This window comes from Panthera uncia, chromosome A2 (assembly GCF_023721935.1).
Source record: "Panthera uncia isolate 11264 chromosome A2, Puncia_PCG_1.0, whole genome shotgun sequence".
Taxonomy (NCBI): domain Eukaryota; kingdom Metazoa; phylum Chordata; class Mammalia; order Carnivora; family Felidae; genus Panthera; species Panthera uncia.
The window spans coordinates 135,697,667-135,716,909 of record NC_064816.1 but is presented as its reverse complement, the minus strand read 5'-3'; the positions used below and the strand labels follow the sequence as shown (position 1 = coordinate 135,716,909).

Here is a 19,243-nt window from a genome sequence, read left to right as displayed (position 1 = left end):
TTACATTTTTCCTGTATGATGCATTTTTCCTTTATAGCATTTGTAATCATTAACAATGTCTTTGTGCCTATTAGAACACATTTCATGAGGACCATGTCTGTAATAAATTTTTGTGCTTGACCTCACTTTCATTCACCCCCACCCCCATTTATCACAGTTCCGTGTACATAGTAGGTGCTCAGTAAACATTTGGTAAATGAATATGCCTAGCATGGTCGTTTTCTTAAGTAGCTACTAAGGCCTAAAACACCATTTCTGCTTGATCCATAAGACAGCAGCTGTTTTCTTGTGGCTTTTATACACACACACAGACACACACACACACACACACACACACACACACACACACACACTTGAGATTCTGTTACTTACTGCTTTTGTCCACTTTCTCTTTTAATCCTCCAACTTTGCTTTTTAAAAAATTACGGTTTCTTGTGGAGTCTTCTGTCTTTGATGTATTCTTTTTTAATCTCTACCTTTTTCTATTTTCCTTTCTCTTTCTGGTTATTTCTCATTGTGGAAATTACCAGGTGATAAAATCTGCCCTTTCCAGAGTAAATTATTGGTGTTTTCTTTTCCTGGGTAATTTTTACTGATACTTTGCAATCAGGAGTCTTGTTTCTATTTTTTTTTAAATTGCTGGTTTCTGTGTTGGGTTTTTTAGGTGGCTGTGTAACTAAAGCATTGTTATACTTTAATTATTTAGAAAATTGCTCCTTGAAATCACTGCACAATTAAACAATTATAAGAATTCAATCAAATTCCTCGTTTACATGATTTTTAATTTCTTAATTGAAGTATAACCAAATTTTTTCTTTTTCTTTTATAATTCCTTTTATGTTTCATATTAAAATTTCATATTTATGATACTAATGGGTCATTTCATGTGAATATATCGTCAGAGTATTTAGGAACATTTAAAGCAGTTTTATATAATAAGAAAACTTAGGATGGATTTTCCTGGATTAGATTTTAGGAATTTGGATACACACACACACACACACATAAAAGCTGGAGTGTTTTGGCTATTAATCTAGACTATCATGTCCATAGGAAAGACTTATGTTTTCAATCCTGTGATTTTTTTTTCCCCCCATACTCTGTTTATCTTGGATATTAATTGAAAATATATCTTTAAAAATTATTTCCTTCAACAACATTGTATATTTATTGGATTATTAAAATAATATTTGTAGACAGTTGTTCATTATTAAGTCATCTTAGTACTAAGTAGGCAGTTGGTCAGGCAAGGATCTACAAGACCTAGTATCTTCCAGTCTTTTCCCTGTCATTAGCTGATCCTGTAATAAAAGAAACGTCTGTTTTCCTAGTCTAAAATTCTTATTTTGACCTGTTATATAACATGATCGTTCTGATAATGTGAAAAGAATGTAAACTATAGAAGTGGTGAATCTTTGTGATTTAAGTCTTTCTTACTCAGGATGAAGCTCCCTGTAACAACGTTGGTATGAGTATAGAAGGAATTGGAAGAAGTAGTGATTTTCTTAGTTTTGAGTCAGTGTGGTAGTAGCTAGTATACATACAGGTAGAACCACCGTCCCAAGACTCATGGCTATGGAAGGAGGCTGAGAGTCTTCCACTTTTATGAATCATTTGGGCTTTAGAATTTTTTAATCTCATACTTACAGAAAAGTTGCAAATATAGTACAAAGAATTCCTGCATATCCTTCATCCAGATTTGTCAAGCATTTATGACATTTCGTTAGGGTTTCTTCTGTCTTATGTATGTACACATATATATATACAGTTATTTTCAGAACCAGTTGAAAGTAATTGCCGGTATCATACCCCTTTATAATGCTTCATATGTGTATCCTAAAATCAAGGACATTATCATAGTATTAGTATCAAAATCAGAATATGTAATTTTTAATTTAACAAATGTTTGCTTACTTGGAGCAAAGTGTAGGTGAAGTGAAAATATATATATTCTTGCAAAACCGTTCAGGTGCTTAAGGGAATTACAGTCCACTAAAATGAATAATCAATACAGCAAATTAGTCTATTTTAGAATAAGTTGTGGTACAATAAGATTTACACAAGATGTTCAGAAAGAAGGTGCTCTAGAAAAGTGAAGGAAAAAACCAGTCATTTAACCTAGGGAATTGGGGAAATAGTTCTTGACTGGTGCAGAGTCTGCCTGAGAGGTAGAAGTGCACCATTGAAGGACAGTGGGAGAGATCCACATCCCAGAGTTCATCCTTTATCTTCTGTCTGCTCTTGACAATGAAAGTTCTGAGGATGAATGTGTTATTTCAGTAACTTAGTACTGAAATATCAGGACTGTGTATGATAGGACAGGTTCTGTTTCTACAAAAGCTGATATATTACTTGTTTCCTTTTAATTAACAAATTTTAACCCTAATATTATTGGGCTAATAAGAAATAGATTTCTTTTCCTAAGCACTTGTCCTCAGGTTGTTTTTCAATAATACCTCTCAGTTATGAGAGACCAGATGTAACGGAGTTGAGTAGCTGTAATTTCTTTAAAGGAATGGAAGGAATGTTTTCAAAAGCTTAATTAAGTCACTGTCAATCTAGGGCTTAAGGGATAGTCACTGTTTTAATGTTTCTAGCATTTATATATTAAATTTTATATGTGTAAGCTATTCTTGCATTTACTATAATTTTCCTGAATTAATCAGAAAGGGCTTTATATAATTTTCAGACTTTGCTAGTTGAAGATAAAAAGGGCTGAAAGAGGCATATACTGACAGTATGATTGTAGTAGAAATTTGAAAATCCAGTTATTGAAAATAGCTTCTGATTACAGGTGGGTTCTTCAGTATTAAAATTCTATAAATTGTTTTAGAATAAGGTTTATTCTGCTAACCACGTTTATGTGGAATGCTATTAAACTGTTTCACAGGTCTTTATTTCTCAAGCAGATGTTTTAAGAATTTGTTTTACATTTATATAAATGTTTAAATGTAGATTTTTAGTTTTTGTTACTTTTTTTTAGGTTCACATATACATTTTACATGTTAATGTTTGGTCATTTGGCAAGGGGATTTCCATAATGGAATTTCAGACTCTATTTGATAATCCGTTTTTTTCTTTTCTGAGCTGTTACTTCTTGTTTTTTGGTTAAAAAGAAAAGTAAAAGGATTTTTTTATTTTTTTCTTGGTATCTAGTTTCCTAATTTCTTTTTAGAAATGAATGCCTTTTGACAGCATCATACTAAAAGGACAGTAATTTATATGAATTTGCCTTAGAAAACAAATTTATTCATCTGATTTTTGAATCCTTCAGTCTGTTCTTTAATACCTTTGGGTCATATATGCAGAATCCATTTGTTTTTGGTTGAAGTTTTCAGTGTTAGGAGTTTGAGGTCGGGGAGCCCAAGCAGAAAATGATACGTGTTATACTTGGAGAAGAACAAAGTATGCTTTGAGCAAGCCAAAGGCATAGTGTCCTTTTTTAAGCCCAGCATCCTAGTATATACATTTGATATGTTTCAAACTATCTTTATAATTTTTTTAATGGCTCTTATGGAAATTTTCTTGCTGCTTTGTGTGCTGTCAATGACTATCAGAAATTCAAAGATGAGTTTGTGGTCTATAAAAGTTAAAAACATAACACGGAGCACTGTTAGGAAAGTCTTTATACAATTTTGATTCCCCAAAAGTACACTCATCTTACATTTCTGACTTTATTATTATAACTAATATATATAAACTCTGTGTATATGAGTCTGAAAGTTCCCCAGCCATAGTTAGGTAACCCAAAACAACTTTATTTCTAAATCTAATATAGTCTGTTTCCTTTTATAATGACCAGTATTCATTGAACTGGTATACTATAATTACTTAAATCATCTCTTACTTCTGGTTTTTAAATTCCTTTTATTTAAAAAACTGTAACTAATATATTCGTATAAACATTTTGTTTCATATTTATATAAAAATAACAAATTTTTGAGGTATTTTAAATTATTTCCTTGATTTCCCATTTAGGAGTGCAATCACTAGATTTAAATGTTTATTTATTTTGAGAGAGAGAGAGACACTCATGCAGGTGAGGGGCAGAGGGGGAGAGAGAGAGAGAGAGAGAGGGAGAGAGAGTGTCGCAAGCAGGTTCTGCTCTGTTAGCACAGAGCCCAGTGGCGGGGCTCAATCTCACAAGCCGTGAGATCATGACCTGAGCCGAAATCAGGAGTTGGATGCTTAACTGACTGAGCCACCAGGTGCCCCTGAAATCAGTAGATTTAGACCCAAAAACATGATTATTACTTTCAGAGGATTTGTAAGTGTGGTGTATCATTCTGACAGAAACTAAAATTGAATAGTTACTTCCTAGATTATACTATAAAAGAAACTTTATTTATTTATTTATTTATTTATTTATTTATTTAAAAGCTTAAAGGAGATTTTTTTTAAGTGTATTTATTTTGAGGGAGGGAGGGAGAGAGAGAGAGGAAGAGAGAGGGAGAGAGAGAGAGAGAGAGAGAGAGACTGAACCAGTGAGGGAGAGCCAGAGAGAGAGGGAGACGGAGGAAACTAAGCAGGCTCTGTGCGGACAGCAGAGAGCCCAACGCAGGGCTCAAACTCACGAACCGTGAGATCATGGCCTGAGCCAAAGTCGATGGATGCTTAACTGACTGAGCCACCCAAGTGCCCCTAAAAAAAAACTTAATTTAGAATTAAACTAAAGTTGGGGCGCCTGGGTGGCTCAGTCGGTTGAGTGTCTGACTTCGGCTCAGGTCATGATCTCATAGCTCATGAGTTCGAGCCCCGCATCTGGCTCTGCTGACAGCCCAGAGCGTGGAGCCTGCTTCAGATTCTGTGTCTCGCTCTCTCTCTGCCCCTAACCCACTTGCATTCTGTCTCTGTCTCTCTCAAAAATAAATAAACATTAAAAAAATAAAAAAAAAAAAGAATTAAACTAAAGTTTCCATTATTTTATGTTACTGTCATGAGTGAGGTGGCAACGTGGTAGAAGTTAATGTGCTGTGTTCCTTGCATGTAACAATTAGCTTCTTTCTTACATGTCTGAAAGGGTACTAGTTAGCTATATCCTTGGAAAAATTGGTACAACGATCACTCAAATAATTCTTCATGTTTTCAGTATAGCTTGCAAGCTAAGTGGCCATGTGCAAGTCACTTAATATCTTTTTTCCCTCAGTTTTACCATCTTTAAAAAAGGTGATATTAGAATCTGTCTTCCAGGATGGTATGATCAAAGTGTCCAGCATTATAATTTAGTAACCACAAATTTTGCTTTCGTTTGATTTAGTACCATACTAAAGTAGTTAACTGCTATACAGACATCAACCTTTACTAACACTACTACTTCATTACTTAAATGTTCATTTTATTGGAAAACAGTGTAGTAGTCCTCCTTTGCCCATGGTTTTGCTTTCCATGGTTTCAGTTACCCAAGGTCAATTGCAGGTTAGAAGTGGATGATCCTCCTTCTGACATATTGTCAGAAGGTCAGTAGTAGCCTAATGCTACATCATAATGCCTATGCCTTTACCCCACTTCATTTCCTCACATAGGCATTTTATCATCTCACATCACAAGAAGGATGAGTATAGTACAATAAGATAATTTTGAGTAAGAGACCACATTTACATAACGTGCATTACAGTATATAGTTGTAATTGTTCTATTGTGTTATTAGTTGTTAATCTCTCAGTGCCTAATTTATAAATTAAACTTTATCATAGCTATGTATCCACAGGGGAAAAAAACATAGTATATATGGGATTTGGTACTATCGGCAGTTTCAGGCTATCCACTGGAGGGTTTTGGAACGTATTCCCCATGGATAAAGGGGGATTGGGGATTATTGTATTTTGCAAGGAGTAAGTACAGGATCCGAAGTCACAACTTGCCTGGATTGGAATTTCAACTCTGCCGGTTAGCTGTGTGATTTGGAGTAAATTATGTATCCCTTTAACTCTGAGGTTCTCAAGCATAAAATGAAATTAGTAATAAAATGTAAATGGAGGTGTATTTAAAAGTGCTTAACACGGTTTCTGATACATTCTAAGCAGCAATAAATGTTTCTTTCCATAGTTATTTTTAGCATAGTTATTGTGTTATTTATTACTGAATAAGTAATTTCTTCAAAAAGTAACAATAAATGTTTATTATCCCCTTGTTCCTATGAGTCACAAATTCAGAAGCAACATAGCTGGGTGGTTCTGGTTCCATGTCTCTCATGAGGTTGCAGTCAGGATGTCAGCAGGGGCTGAGGTCATCTGAGTGTTATTTTGAACCTAATGGCCATAAATTTTACATTTTCCAGACTATGTCTTCAGCGGTGGTACAGTTATATGCAGCAGATCGTAACTGTATGTGGTCAAAGAAGTGCAGCGGTGTTGCTTGTCTTGTTAAGGACAATCCACAGAGATCTTATTTTTTAAGAATATTTGATATTAAGGTGAGTTTTGTTTTGCTTCCACTTTAAACTGTAGGTGCTTAGGTTTTTTATTTCAGTTACGATTTTTACATTTATTTATGTATGTTACGTATGTAATTTTTGTTTATCCTGTATGTATGGTTTAATACTTTTTACATCTTGGGCTTTCCCTACATGCTCTCTTTCTAATGATACTCTTCTATTTCATCTTGTCCCATACAGAGTAGTATAAAGTCCTTTCAAGGAACTATAAAAGCGTATTTTAGTTTAGTATGTACTGTTAGTTACTTCAGCCTAGGCTTAAAGCATAATACAGTATCTATAATAATGTATTTGCTACCCATTTTTCCTTATGTTGTTTCTCAACATAGGTATGTTTACGTTTTCACAGCTTTGTATCTCTCACATTCAAACACAAATCCACATTGTTCTAGATTGGATGCCCATTCTCAGGTATTCATTTCTTGTAGTTACCATAGAAGTAATTACCTTTTTGCAGAGATGAAGTCTCCATTTATCTTTTGAAACCTTTTCTATAAGTAGGCTTTTGTAATATTTATATGTGACAATAAATATAACCAAAAAACCCCAAAAGACATTGACTTTGAACTCTCCTGGATGATACTTACGGATAGATTGTATGTCAGCCTCTGTATGTTTAATTTCTCTGGGCCTTGGCTTATTTATTTATAAAATGCGAGAGCCATCTGCGTCTATTGCAAAGTGTTTCCCTGAGATTAAGTAAGATTTAAGTTACTGTACTTCGTAACTTAGTGCTTCTTAGCATCCACTTCTCCATACTCCAAGACAGCTGAGAGATGTGGGGTACTCCTGTTATCAGTGGCTTAACTATGGCAGTGATTCTAGGGGATGGGCAAACATTCAGTAGTTTGAAAGAAACCCATAGTTGTTTTGACATACTTCTCATCACCAATGAGAAGCACTATTTAGAAGTAAAGTGCACATATAACTCCACAAAGAGAAAAGGAATGGGTGGTCCTGTGTGTATAGTGAATTCTGAATATTTTTAAGTCATGGTCTAGGTAGACCTTTGCTTTCAGAATAGGGCAATACTTATCTTCCTCTAACTACTGATTTCTAATTGTAGATAACCATTGCTGAATGCTTGGCAATTAGCCACCTTTGGTATTAAGGTTAATTCTGTGTCCTCTACTACAGCCATACATATGACAATCCAGTCACCCATGGCTCTCCTAACCAGAGTTTACCCTTGGTGCACCTTAATCATCAGTCTTTTTCTGCACATGATTGACACTACTTTTACTGGTAGTATTAGGGAGCCACTGTATAAAATTTAGGAGTTCAAAGACTGTTAGTGAACAGTACAGAGAAGGTATATTTGACACTCCCAGCATCTTACAGAATTGAGGAAAAGAGCATGAAATGTTCCTATAATGTTTGATAGCACACGGTCTATTGCCAGTGGAACTAGGCATTGATCATCAGTGCATGTACAGCAGTATTCTATTCCTTCTGTCTGACATTGATGACCTAGTAACTGTTCTAGTTACGTATTTGACCAGGTAACTGTATTTGGGAATACAGGCTAAGGAGATTGTATCTTGGCATACTGAATTAAGCTCACTCGATACGTAGTTTTTATGGAAGAAATACCCAGAATTTACTATTTTCTTATTAAGAAAACACCAATTAAATTATGTTATATATATTTTATGCATATCTGTGTTTTCTGTGCATGTAAAAGCTATTATTAATAAAAACAATTTGCTTAATAGGAGTCATCTATTTTGGTTTATTCCTAGAGATTATCTTTTTGTTAACTCTTATTTTAACTGTTGTTTTCTAGGATGGGAAACTATTGTGGGAACAAGAGCTATACAATAACTTTGTATATAATAGTCCTAGAGGATATTTTCATACCTTCGCTGGAGATGTAAGTCATATTTTTTTTTTTATTGCCCTGTTTAATGTAATTGTTTTTACATTTGTCTGTGGAAAGCATCTATGAGCTTTCCATGTAAACACTGTATAAAATAAAAAGAATTATTTTACTTTTAAAAGCATCTTCATAGATAGTAAAGAGGAAATGGCTACGATTTTAAAGGGCCAAAAAAACAAAAAGGATTTCAAAGAGTACTGTGAATATAACTTGCTACGTGAAAAGAAATTTGGTTTTCATCATCTTTTTGTCTTTGGGCAGATAGCTTAATCTTTCTGGGATTTAGTTTTCTGTAAAAATGAAGTCTGAATTGCCCACTAATCCATGATATCTTTTAAACATCGAATATTATATTGCCATTCAAGTTATTTTGTAAAAGAATAGTTCGTGACTTAGGAGAGTACTAAAATAAAGTAAATGTGTGTAGGGGGGAGAACAGAATTTCAAAAATTTATCGCATATACTTGGGGAAATTGTTAGAAGGATTTCCATACCATATGCTCCCAGGGATTGTCTGAGTGTCTAGATTATAGGTGATTTTAATTTTCTTTATTTTCATATTTGTATTTCCTAAATTCTCTATAATAAGAAAAAAGATGGTTGGATTAGATGATCTATCTTTTCAAAAAATATTTTCTTCTCTAGCTATTGTTTTCCACATTTTTCTTAATAAAATATAAATATATGTAAATATATAAAAGTATGCATTAAGTACCATAATCAATAATGTCAGTGTGTTTCCACGTTTTTAAATAATTTACCTAAATTAAAGTTATAATTTAAATAATACCTACAGTTAAGCTGTAAAATAAAAACATTGCCTAGTAAAGATAGAGCTGGCCTGCATTTGACCAACTTTTCTGGTATTTGCTTTTTCTAAAATCCAAATTATTTTATAGAGCTCTGTTGAAGGATCAAATTTTTTTGTTTCTTTTTTTGTTGTTGTTGAAGATAAAGTATTCAATTTAATTTTGAGTGTCCACTGTGATAGGCAGCTTTTCTAAGTGTAGTCTTTTACTTTGCTTTTTCTGTGCTTTTAGCATTCTTAGGTTTTTCAGGTAAAATTAAAACTTTAAGGTAAACTGAATCTTTGTTAGTAAAGTCAGCTTTCCTTCTTCAGAAATGTACTTTGTTAGCTATCAACATTTTCATTAAATAAAGCTAAATTCATGTTTTTTGCTGTTTACCTTTTTTGCTAAAAAATATATATATATATATTTCAGACTTGTCAAGTTGCTCTTAATTTTGCCAATGAAGAAGAAGCAAAAAAATTCCGAAAAGCAGTTACAGACTTGTTGGGCCGGCGACAAAGGAAATCTGGTAAACCTTTTTTTTTTTTTTTTTAATTCTTTGAAACTGGAGCTGGCAAACTAAGTCTCATGGGACAGATCTGGCCCACCACCTGAAGTTTTAGTGAGACACAGCTATGTTTATTGGCTTACATACTGTCTGTATAGTATGTCTGTGGCTGCCTGTTTGTCACAACAATAGTTGGATAGTTACAACAAAGACTGTATGACACACAAAATCTAAAATGTTTATTCTCTGCCCCTCTACAAAAAAATAAAAATAAAAAAGGTGATGATCCTTACTTAAGAGGCATATTAAGAACTAGTTTTTTTCAGTTTACTGAAGAACTCATTCTGATAACCTTTTTTTGTTGGTAATATTCCATATATACTGACTCTTAAATTTGCGTTTTTATGGCATTGTTCTTACATTCTTAGAATATTTAATACTTTGTGAACAAAGACTTTTTAGGCAAGCCTAGAAGCAAATAAGCCACGTTGCAAATATAATCTGTAAACACTGTTTTGTCTCTATTTTGTCCCTAATGTTATCTATTATAAAACCATGAGAAACGCAGTGTAATTCATGAGACTTTAATATATGTAAGATAATTAGAGAATGATGCAAGATAGTGTAGAACTTTAAATTTATTGGTATAGAAATATTTGTTAACAGTCTACTGTTCCTGTTAGGAAGTGGGAGAAGGGTGATTAGGAAAGGTGAACCTCTCCAAAATCATCGTTTTAAGCAAATCAGTATTAGGAGAAATAACATATGGGTATCGAGATCAGCAAATAGATATCCTTAAAACTATGCCATATGCTCCTTGAAAGTTTTCTGTATATCTGGGGGTACATGTTACCACTGTGTTCAGGGATGTGCTTTACCAATAAGAGGGACTAAGCCATGAAAAAAATAAGACATTGGATCTGGAAAACTGGAGTGTAAAATCATGTATTCCATTTTATACTTCTCCAATAGTATTTTAATGTATTTCCAAGAGGGAAGTGAGGTAAAAATGAGAATAAAATGAAGTAAGCTGTTGCTCACTATTGCCTTCTTCTTATATCTTAACTGTAATGAGCAAATAGGAGAATTGTTAGGGACCTATTTTTTGTTACTTCTTTTTGGGATCAAGGACATTTACCACTTGATTCCATGCTAGGGAAGAATTTAAAGCTATGGAATAATTTATGGTTTAGTACCTTATTTCAGGGACATGTGGTACTCGGCCAGGGGCTTTCTGGGGTTCCTTTTAGCCAAAATATGTGGCGTTTCCAAATCAAAGCGAGTAAAAAATGTTTCTTAAAATATAGACTAATTGACTTTGAAATAGGAAGGTCACTTAAAGGTGTCTTCAGCTGGTATAGGAATTTCTTTTTACGCAGTTCCTAAGCATTTAAGCATGGTGTTTCACAAGCAGAAAGACCACAACATTAGGGAGTCAGCTGATTCATCTTTGGGTAGTCCTTCATGCTAAGTCAAACTCCAGCTTCACCTCTCTTTAACTTAGATGCGTGGAGTCTGACTTTTGGAACAACAAAAAATTAGTCTGTTTTCTTTTCCTCCCAGTAGCCATTTAATAGTGGAAGCCATCTATCGTGTTCTTACTCCTTCACTTCTTTAGTTTAACCAGTTCCAGTTTTTTACTCATCACATGATGTAGTTTATAGACTCATCCTGAGTACTGAGCTCTGAATCCACTGTAGATTTTTATGTCTTCTTCAGATGGTTCAGATTTGAACACAGTACTCCAAAAGTAGTTTCACTGGTTCCATGATACTAAAACACATCTCTTGATTTGATTAAACACTGTCCTGCTAATGTTTTAGCAAATACCTCACATTAGTACCTCCCATTCATTGTTCAACCAAGCCATCGTTTTTTTCGTATGTATGGCTTTCAAGCCAGGATACCGTCTTATTTTTAAGTTACTTTTTAGAATTTACACTCTGAACTTTATATTTATCTCAGTATATTTCCATATCTGTTGTCATCACTTTAAGAAGTATTTCCTCTGGTTGCAGAGGTGACATCACCTGAGAAATGGGAGATTGACATTCATTGATATAGACAGAATTTGATTACGTCAAATGTTTCAAAAAGTTACTTCATCAGACCACCAGATGGAGTAATACATTTATGTTTCCCATTGCCAGGATTTTCTCACTTGTCCTCCAGTTAAATCCTATTAATTTTAGTTTATGGCTATTTATAAACTAATTATTTTTATTATATCATCATTTATGGGTATTTCGCTTATAATTTTGGACAACTTTATATTAGAAAATCTCTGGAAATTCTATTTGTTTAAAATTCTTCAGCCACTTTGAATTTCTTAAATCTAAAATGATATCAGACCTCGTATGTAAGAGTATGAATACAAAGGATTGGTAGTTCTCCTGGTTTTATTCCTTCCTAATCAGCTGTAGTTCTTTGTTATTATTTTGGTCTACCCCGGTGCTCAGTTATCTCTGTGTATTTTCATTACCCTTATGCTTTCACTCAGTCCTGCAGCTTGAAAACTGTCCATATGCTGAAACCTTCCAAAGTTTTATCTGTATTACTGACCCCTCCCCCCAACCTTCAGACTAATTTACTTCAGTTGACATCAGAATAGCTTTCAAACATAACATATCTGAGTAGAGCATTTGATCCATGTTCCCTGACCCCAATTAGACCTATTCCGACTCCTCTCCTAGTCTTCCTCAACTTGGTAAAATGTTCCACTCTGGCTTACCATGGTCCCTTGTAAATCCTATCCATGAGTCCATTGTCTCTTCCTTCAAACACAGAATCTGGATCTGTTTCTCACCACCTCTGCTGCTGCCTCCCTAATCTAAGCCACCATCTTCTGTCATCTAGACTACCCTGACTCCCTCACTGGCCTTTCTACTACCACCCAGTGCCCCTTATGATCTCTTTTCCACGTAGTAGCCAAAGTTAACTTAAAAACATAGATTAGGTTATGTTACTTGCCCTATTGGAAACCCTATAAGAGCTTTCTATCATATCTAAAATACAATCTATATTCCTTCCTTGACCTGTGGGACCCTACATGATCCAGTCCCTCCGTCTCCTTTTGACTTCTCTCCTTTTACTCTTCTCTTGGCTCATTCCAGTCCAGGCTTCATGATGTTCCTTCATGCTATTCTTTCCTTAGGGCCTTTAAATATGTTGTTCCCTCTCTTAGTTTATTCAGATGTCAGTTCCTCAGAGAAATCTTTCTTAACTACCTGTACGTTGACTTAGGAATTAAGACAGAGTTTAGGTGAATTAATATTTTATGTTGATTTTTATATTACATATGCCTAATAATGTTATTTTAATTTATTTTCTAACAGAGAAAAGACGAGATCCCCCAAATGGTAAGCTCTTTGATACAAATTATTGATGAAGAAGATTTTAGGTTAAAGTTTAATCTTTTTAGAAACATATCATACATTAATACTTAATGTTTAGTATCTGTGATCAACTACTGTAGTTTATTGTGTTATTTTAAAACAACAAAGATGAGTCTTAGAAATGTACTATTCTTTGACTTTTTTGTAGCATGAAGGAAGTTTCCATAGGGTGACAGTCAATATTATATCTTCATTCTGTATTCACAACTGATTAAGTTGAGAAACTATAATCTTGACTTAGTATCTTCTTTGAAGAGAAGGAAGATAAATTCAGTCTGCGTACTTTAAGATGTGTCTTTTCTTTTTTTTAATTTCAAAATATAATTTCACGCTTGTAATGCAAAATTAGCCCCTGGGAGAATGAACACTGACTTTAATGGTATGTTTAGAGCTAATAGTAGCTGTATCTAACCCTCCTTAATTTGATAAGGAACACTTGAAGTGTTGTGGATTTCATTTAAAAAACAAACAAAACATGTATTCCAGAAAGTAAAAGCAGAATACTAAAATAAAAAGGACAAAGTCCCAGATCTTTAGGGCAGAGATTCTCATCCTTGACTCCATAAAGCATCTCTGAAATAGTGTGTTAAATTTTTAAGTGTATATGTTTTCTCTCGGAGAGAGGATGCAGGGCTTTCATCACCTTTAAATGGGGTCCCCGATCCTGTGAAGGTAAAGAACCATTGCTCTAGGAACCTTCACTATAATGGAGAATACTACTTTTTCCTTTTAAAAGCATCTCACATCCTCTCATCAGAGTTTAGATAGATTATTCAGGGAAACAAATAATACAGAGTTCTTAATATATGACAACTACTGGTGATTGTTAGGGTTTGTTTCTTTTAAACACATATATTGCTTTCTGAATTTATCCTTAAATTTGTTTTCCTGATATAAAAACATGAATCAAATACTGCTGTATGACCGTTTGGATTATTTACCTTATTGTAATAAAAAAAAATGGCTGCCTTAGGTAGCCTTAGGGCTTATCTTGTGCCAAATATTATATACTTTGTCTTTAAATGGAAATCTTAATTTATAGGACTTCTTTGGAGATTAAATGAAGTAATCAAAGTACTTAGCATAGTACTTAGTAAATATTAGTTATCACGATGAAGACAATAACAACAATAATCATACCAGCTCCTATTACTGACTACTTACTCCCAGCCAGGCGCTGTCAGCAATCTTACGAAGTAGCTGCTGTTATCTCCATTTTATAGGAGAGCAGCAGGGGCACAGGTGAGTAACTTTCTCAAGGGCACAGAACTAGTTAAGTGGTAGGGCAGGATTCAGTCTCAAGCAGTCTAACTCCACAGCCCACCCCCTGAACCACTGTGCCATGTCCAGAAGATTTTGAAAGAGAAACTGAGACATAAATCAGTACCCCAGGTCCTGGGGCTAATATGTGGCAGAGGCAAAGGGAGGCAGAAGCTGCCGCGTCAGAAGTCCTTCATCCGTGAACTTTTACGGATGTGTTGGAATTCTCTCCCTTGTTGGTGTCCTCAGTATTTTAATCTTTTTGCATTTATTATTCTGCATTCTGTGATTCTGCATTCTGCATTCAGCTTGTATGAATACAGGGGGAAGGCTTCCTAACAGTGGCATCTTTGGGGAAAGTAACCTGAGATTTTAAAGTGTAGACGTTGTACAAATAATATAAGTTAAGGGTGTAAATACCTTACGGGGTTTTAAAAATTTTAATCTTTTCAGTACATTTAAAAATACTTCCGAAAAGGCACCTAATCCATGAATACAAAGAATTTGGATATTCCTTATGTGACAGTGGTATCTCACCATTTTCTTACTTCTAGTTAGGATACTCATAATTAAATATAGTTTCTTTCTCTGCAGTTGCTCTTGCTTTGAAGTCTTCAGACCTGTAGTTTTTACCCTTAGGTGCAGTGATCCCAAACTTGTTTTCATTAAATGACAGTTATAAAAATAGTACCATTAAAAGGCAAAATTGCACTAACCAATATTTGTATATTTCTTTATAAAATGTACATATAATATGGTATTAATATATTACATAATAAAGGATGAAATAAAAATTAATAGAAGTTTTAATGTTTTTTCCTGATGTGCAGTCCTTGTCTTGCTCTCCCCACTGTGGAGACCGCTGTTTTGGAGGCAGCATATTACTTTTCTGCATTTGGTGCCCGACCAGCAGATGCAGTGGACACCGTAACCACCTTGCGATGTCCATGCTGGTGCTTTGACTTCCACCCTCGTTTAGATTATCAGTTTAGCAGGCTTTTCTCGAATTGTAACTATTAAAAAGATACTTTATGTACAAGTAGCATATATTCCTGAAATGCAGTTCAGTGTCTTCTTCACTAACTCCTAATCCGTGCATCTTTCTTTTTTCTTTATTGGTCAGTCTCACCTTTTAGCTTAGACGCTTTCCAATGATTTGTTCTCAGCTTCATGACTGCTTGACATCAGAGGCCTCTGGGCCACGTGTTTCTCAACTATTTTACCTTGGTGAGAGTTCTCTGCTTTTTATGAAATTAAGGGGAGGACTTTAGTTTGTTCTTTTAGTTTTAAAATTAACTAGAAATGCTGTTCAGTGAGAATATTAAGAAGCCTTTTCTGTGACAGTTGTCTTTAATCAGAAGAAAGTAATTTATCATTTGACTGTTTTTTGAAAAAAAGAACGGAAACAGCCTCCTCCGTTATATATTTACTTAGTATATGTTCTTAGGATGAGTATAATTTCGTAAGTGGAAGAATTAAATTACTTTTTACTAGAAGTGATTTAAGAGTATCTCTGTAATCTCTTACCAAATCTCCCATAAACCTTCCTTTATTAAAAAATGACTCTGTGCCTTGTACAGGTTTTTACTTTTTTTAGTCTGTCACTTTTGAAACAAATATTTAATTGGGCTTTAGAATGCCATTTTAAACTTATTTCTGAACACCTTCTAACTCTAAATGACTATTATCGACAGAAAGAACCAAGTACCCATTCCCTTGAATAGTAGGAAACTTTTTTCTAAATTTTGAAAGTTACTAGTGAGTATTTATTAAATAATAAACTGTTTATAAACTAAGAGAACTAATAAATTGGTAAGGAAATTGTATACGGTGACATTTGTAAAGTTAGCATTATCAATCACCTTATGGTTTGACATTAGTGTAGGAAGTACAATAGTAGTTAATAGAAAGGGTAGTGGACCAGGAACCAAGATTGCAGAGTTCACCTTTGCCTTTGTCACAGTTGTGTGACTTTTGATAGGTCACCTGACTCTTCACCTTAATTTTCCATCTATAAAAGGAAAAGTTTAGGAAAACAGTCTAATTTCCTAGCTAATACTAATTTCCTATACATTGCTATAATTCAGATTTTCCTGTGTAGACTTAACTAAATAATATTTTAACTGGTACTAATCAGATTCACGTGTAATGATTCTAAATAGCTAATTCAAAGGCTTTATAAACTGCTTGGCAGACATATAACAGTATATCCACATCTCATTTTGGGGTAGAGAGAGGAGGGGAAACACAGTCTGACTACAGTAGGAGTTAAACTTTTTCATTCTACATACCACTTATATTTTTTTCCTGTCTTTATCCTTGAACTTTCTTCAGAGATGGCTGAATTATTTTCTCTAGCGACTTACAAATCAGGCTTACAAGAATCTTAACTTTTTAAAAATTCCCAGAGAAGAATTTATTAGCTGGGATAATTTAAGCTATTAAACTTCCCTTTAGCCAACTCTACTTACTGTTTAGAATATCCACAAAATAATAATAACTTTCATATAACCCAAAGCAGCATAAAAATATTTTTATTTTTGTTTTTTTCTAAAAACTAATAATAGTTTTGTTGTTGTTTTTTAATGGTGAATCTGGCTGTTCCTTTATAGTTACTATTTGAACACCTATTTCAGGAGGGGTGGTATTAAAAAACATTTTTTTTAAACATTTATTTTATTTTTGAGAGACAGAGTGTGAGCAGGGGAGGGGCAGAGAGAAGGAGATGCAGAATCTGAAGCAGGCTCCAGGCTCTGAGCAAGCTGTCAGCACAGAGCCCGACGCGGGGCTCGAACCCACGAACTATGAGATCCTGACCTGAGCCGAAGTCAGATGCTCAACTGACTGAGCTACCCAGGTGCCCCAGGGAGGGGTGGTATTTTTAAAGAGAGTGCCTCACTCTGATACTCCTAAATCTGTCTTAAGTCACGTCTTGAATTGTATTAAGTATAAAGATAGAATAAATAGTGCTTTGCCACAGCTTATCATGGATGGTATTGCTGATACTGACTTGTAAAGACAAATTATAAGAGGGAAGGCAGAAAGAGAAGGATGAGAAATAAAAACAGATCATTAGATAAGCCTTTGTGTATGACACCAATTTAACCTCTAATACTTAAATTCTGGTTATTCTCGATTAGTCCCTTTGTGAAACTACTTGTGAAACTTTGTGAAATCTGCTATCTGAACAAATTTGAAAACCTAAGTCTTTATCTACTATTTAATAAGCCTAATTGCTTAACTAACCTTTAATTTTTGATCCAGCTATTTTAGATTATTCCTTGACACTGAATCAGCTTATTTTAATGGTTTTATCCATTTTACTCACTAGCTTTTATTTTTTTCAAATAAGAAGTTCTTTATTTCTTGCCACTATGGGCATCTTCCCATGGAATTTTATATGAAAATATAAGTAGAACTTTTAGACACCTAAATGTAAGTAGACCTTGAATATGAAGGGAAAATAGCTGAATTTTGGTGACGTTAAAAATACGCATCTTTCCAGATTGTCAGCTTGTCTGATAAGGTGGCAAATGGCTTTCATAAATTTATTTTAACTGTATTTTATCTTTAATAGTAGAGTTGAAAGAGAGAAAATGGGTTATATATAATTTACCCACTTAGATAAACATTGTTCTTTCAGGTAACTTTAATGAATAGGATACATTTGAGCTGTTTACTGCAAGTGAAGAATTAGAGTCAAATTGGCAATTAGTTGTTACCTAATATACATTAGCCTGTAATTTCTTGGGATTTCCAGTTGCTATTCTATGATTGTGTTGGGGATCCTCAAGATCAAAGCCTAGCTGATTTACTAGAAGGACTCAGCGGGACCAAGCACACAGTGAAAGGATATAAAACAAAATCAGCAAAGACAAAGACACATGGGGTTAGGTCTGAGGGAAAGCACACCCAACTTTGTGATCGTCTTCTCCCACTGGAGTCACAGGGGATGCACATCATTCCTCCAGTGAAAATTGTTACAGCACATGTGAAATGTTGACTAAAGGAGAAACTGATTAGGGATCAGTGCCTGGGGTTTATCTGGCGCTACTCACGTAGTCATTCTCTGTCTAGCACATACCGAGATTCTGGACTCCCAGGAGGAAAGCAGGTGTTTAGCATTAAGCACATTGTCAGCACAAATAGTTGAGGCATAAGGAGCCCATCCTATCAGGAAATGGTGAGAACCCTCTTGGAATCCCAGTTTCCAGATGCCAGCTCAGCATCAACCTTGCAAGCAGGTCACTCTAAGAATGGCAGGCTCAGGCCTACTGTGTTAACTCTTTCTCTGCACAGTAGTGGTTACATTGTAGACAACATTTTGAAAGTTGTCATTACTCATCTCAAAGGAATTAAGTCTGATAAGTGGTTTTGTCAGAGAATCATATATTAAAATGGACTCTCTAAGGAACATGTGAAGCTCTTTAGTTAAATTTATAAGGAATTTTAAAATTGAATACATTTTCATTTAGACTATTGTGCTTTTAAGGCCACGAATATTTTCGTGAATTTTCAGACAGGTTTTGTATGGTATATTTAGTGTCACTCCTAAAGATGCTATTAATAGTATCTGAAGGTGCCCGAGGTATTTTTACTATTGATTCTTGTGGAAGATGAGTGTTTTGCGAATGTTCCCATTTTGTTTTTGAGCCCTGTACTTCTGGTAATCAAAGTGTATGTATGATAGGGAAAATATTACAGGATTTAAATATGGTAGTTTTGGAAAAAATACTAATAATTGTAAAACTACTTTGTTCCCTCATGGGCTAATAAAGTTGAAACAAAGAAGTAAGACTAGATTTCTTTGTCAGATTTAAAATGAAGTATGTACTTTTTTTTTTTTTTTACTTTTGTTATCCTTGTTATGTGATATATACCATTTTACCAAGGAGTGATGTGATGTGTATCAGGCTATTGTAGTCCAAATTCAAGGGATTAGATCAATTAAATATAAATTCTTATTGAAAATATGTG

The 19,243-nt window shown here is 34.3% G+C and overlaps 1 protein-coding gene across 1 annotated transcript in view; it reads left to right on the top strand.

The window, feature by feature from the left end:
• Positions 1-19,243, top strand: part of WASL (WASP like actin nucleation promoting factor) — a 62,464-nt gene that overhangs the window by 25,550 nt on the left and 17,671 nt on the right. Inside the window, exons 2-5 of the mRNA XM_049641767.1 lie at positions 6,278-6,412; positions 8,220-8,306; positions 9,536-9,632; positions 12,947-12,970. Coding sequence (XP_049497724.1) covers positions 6,278-6,412; positions 8,220-8,306; positions 9,536-9,632; positions 12,947-12,970 — 343 coding nt within the window. The remainder of the gene's footprint in view (positions 1-6,277; positions 6,413-8,219; positions 8,307-9,535; positions 9,633-12,946; positions 12,971-19,243) is intronic.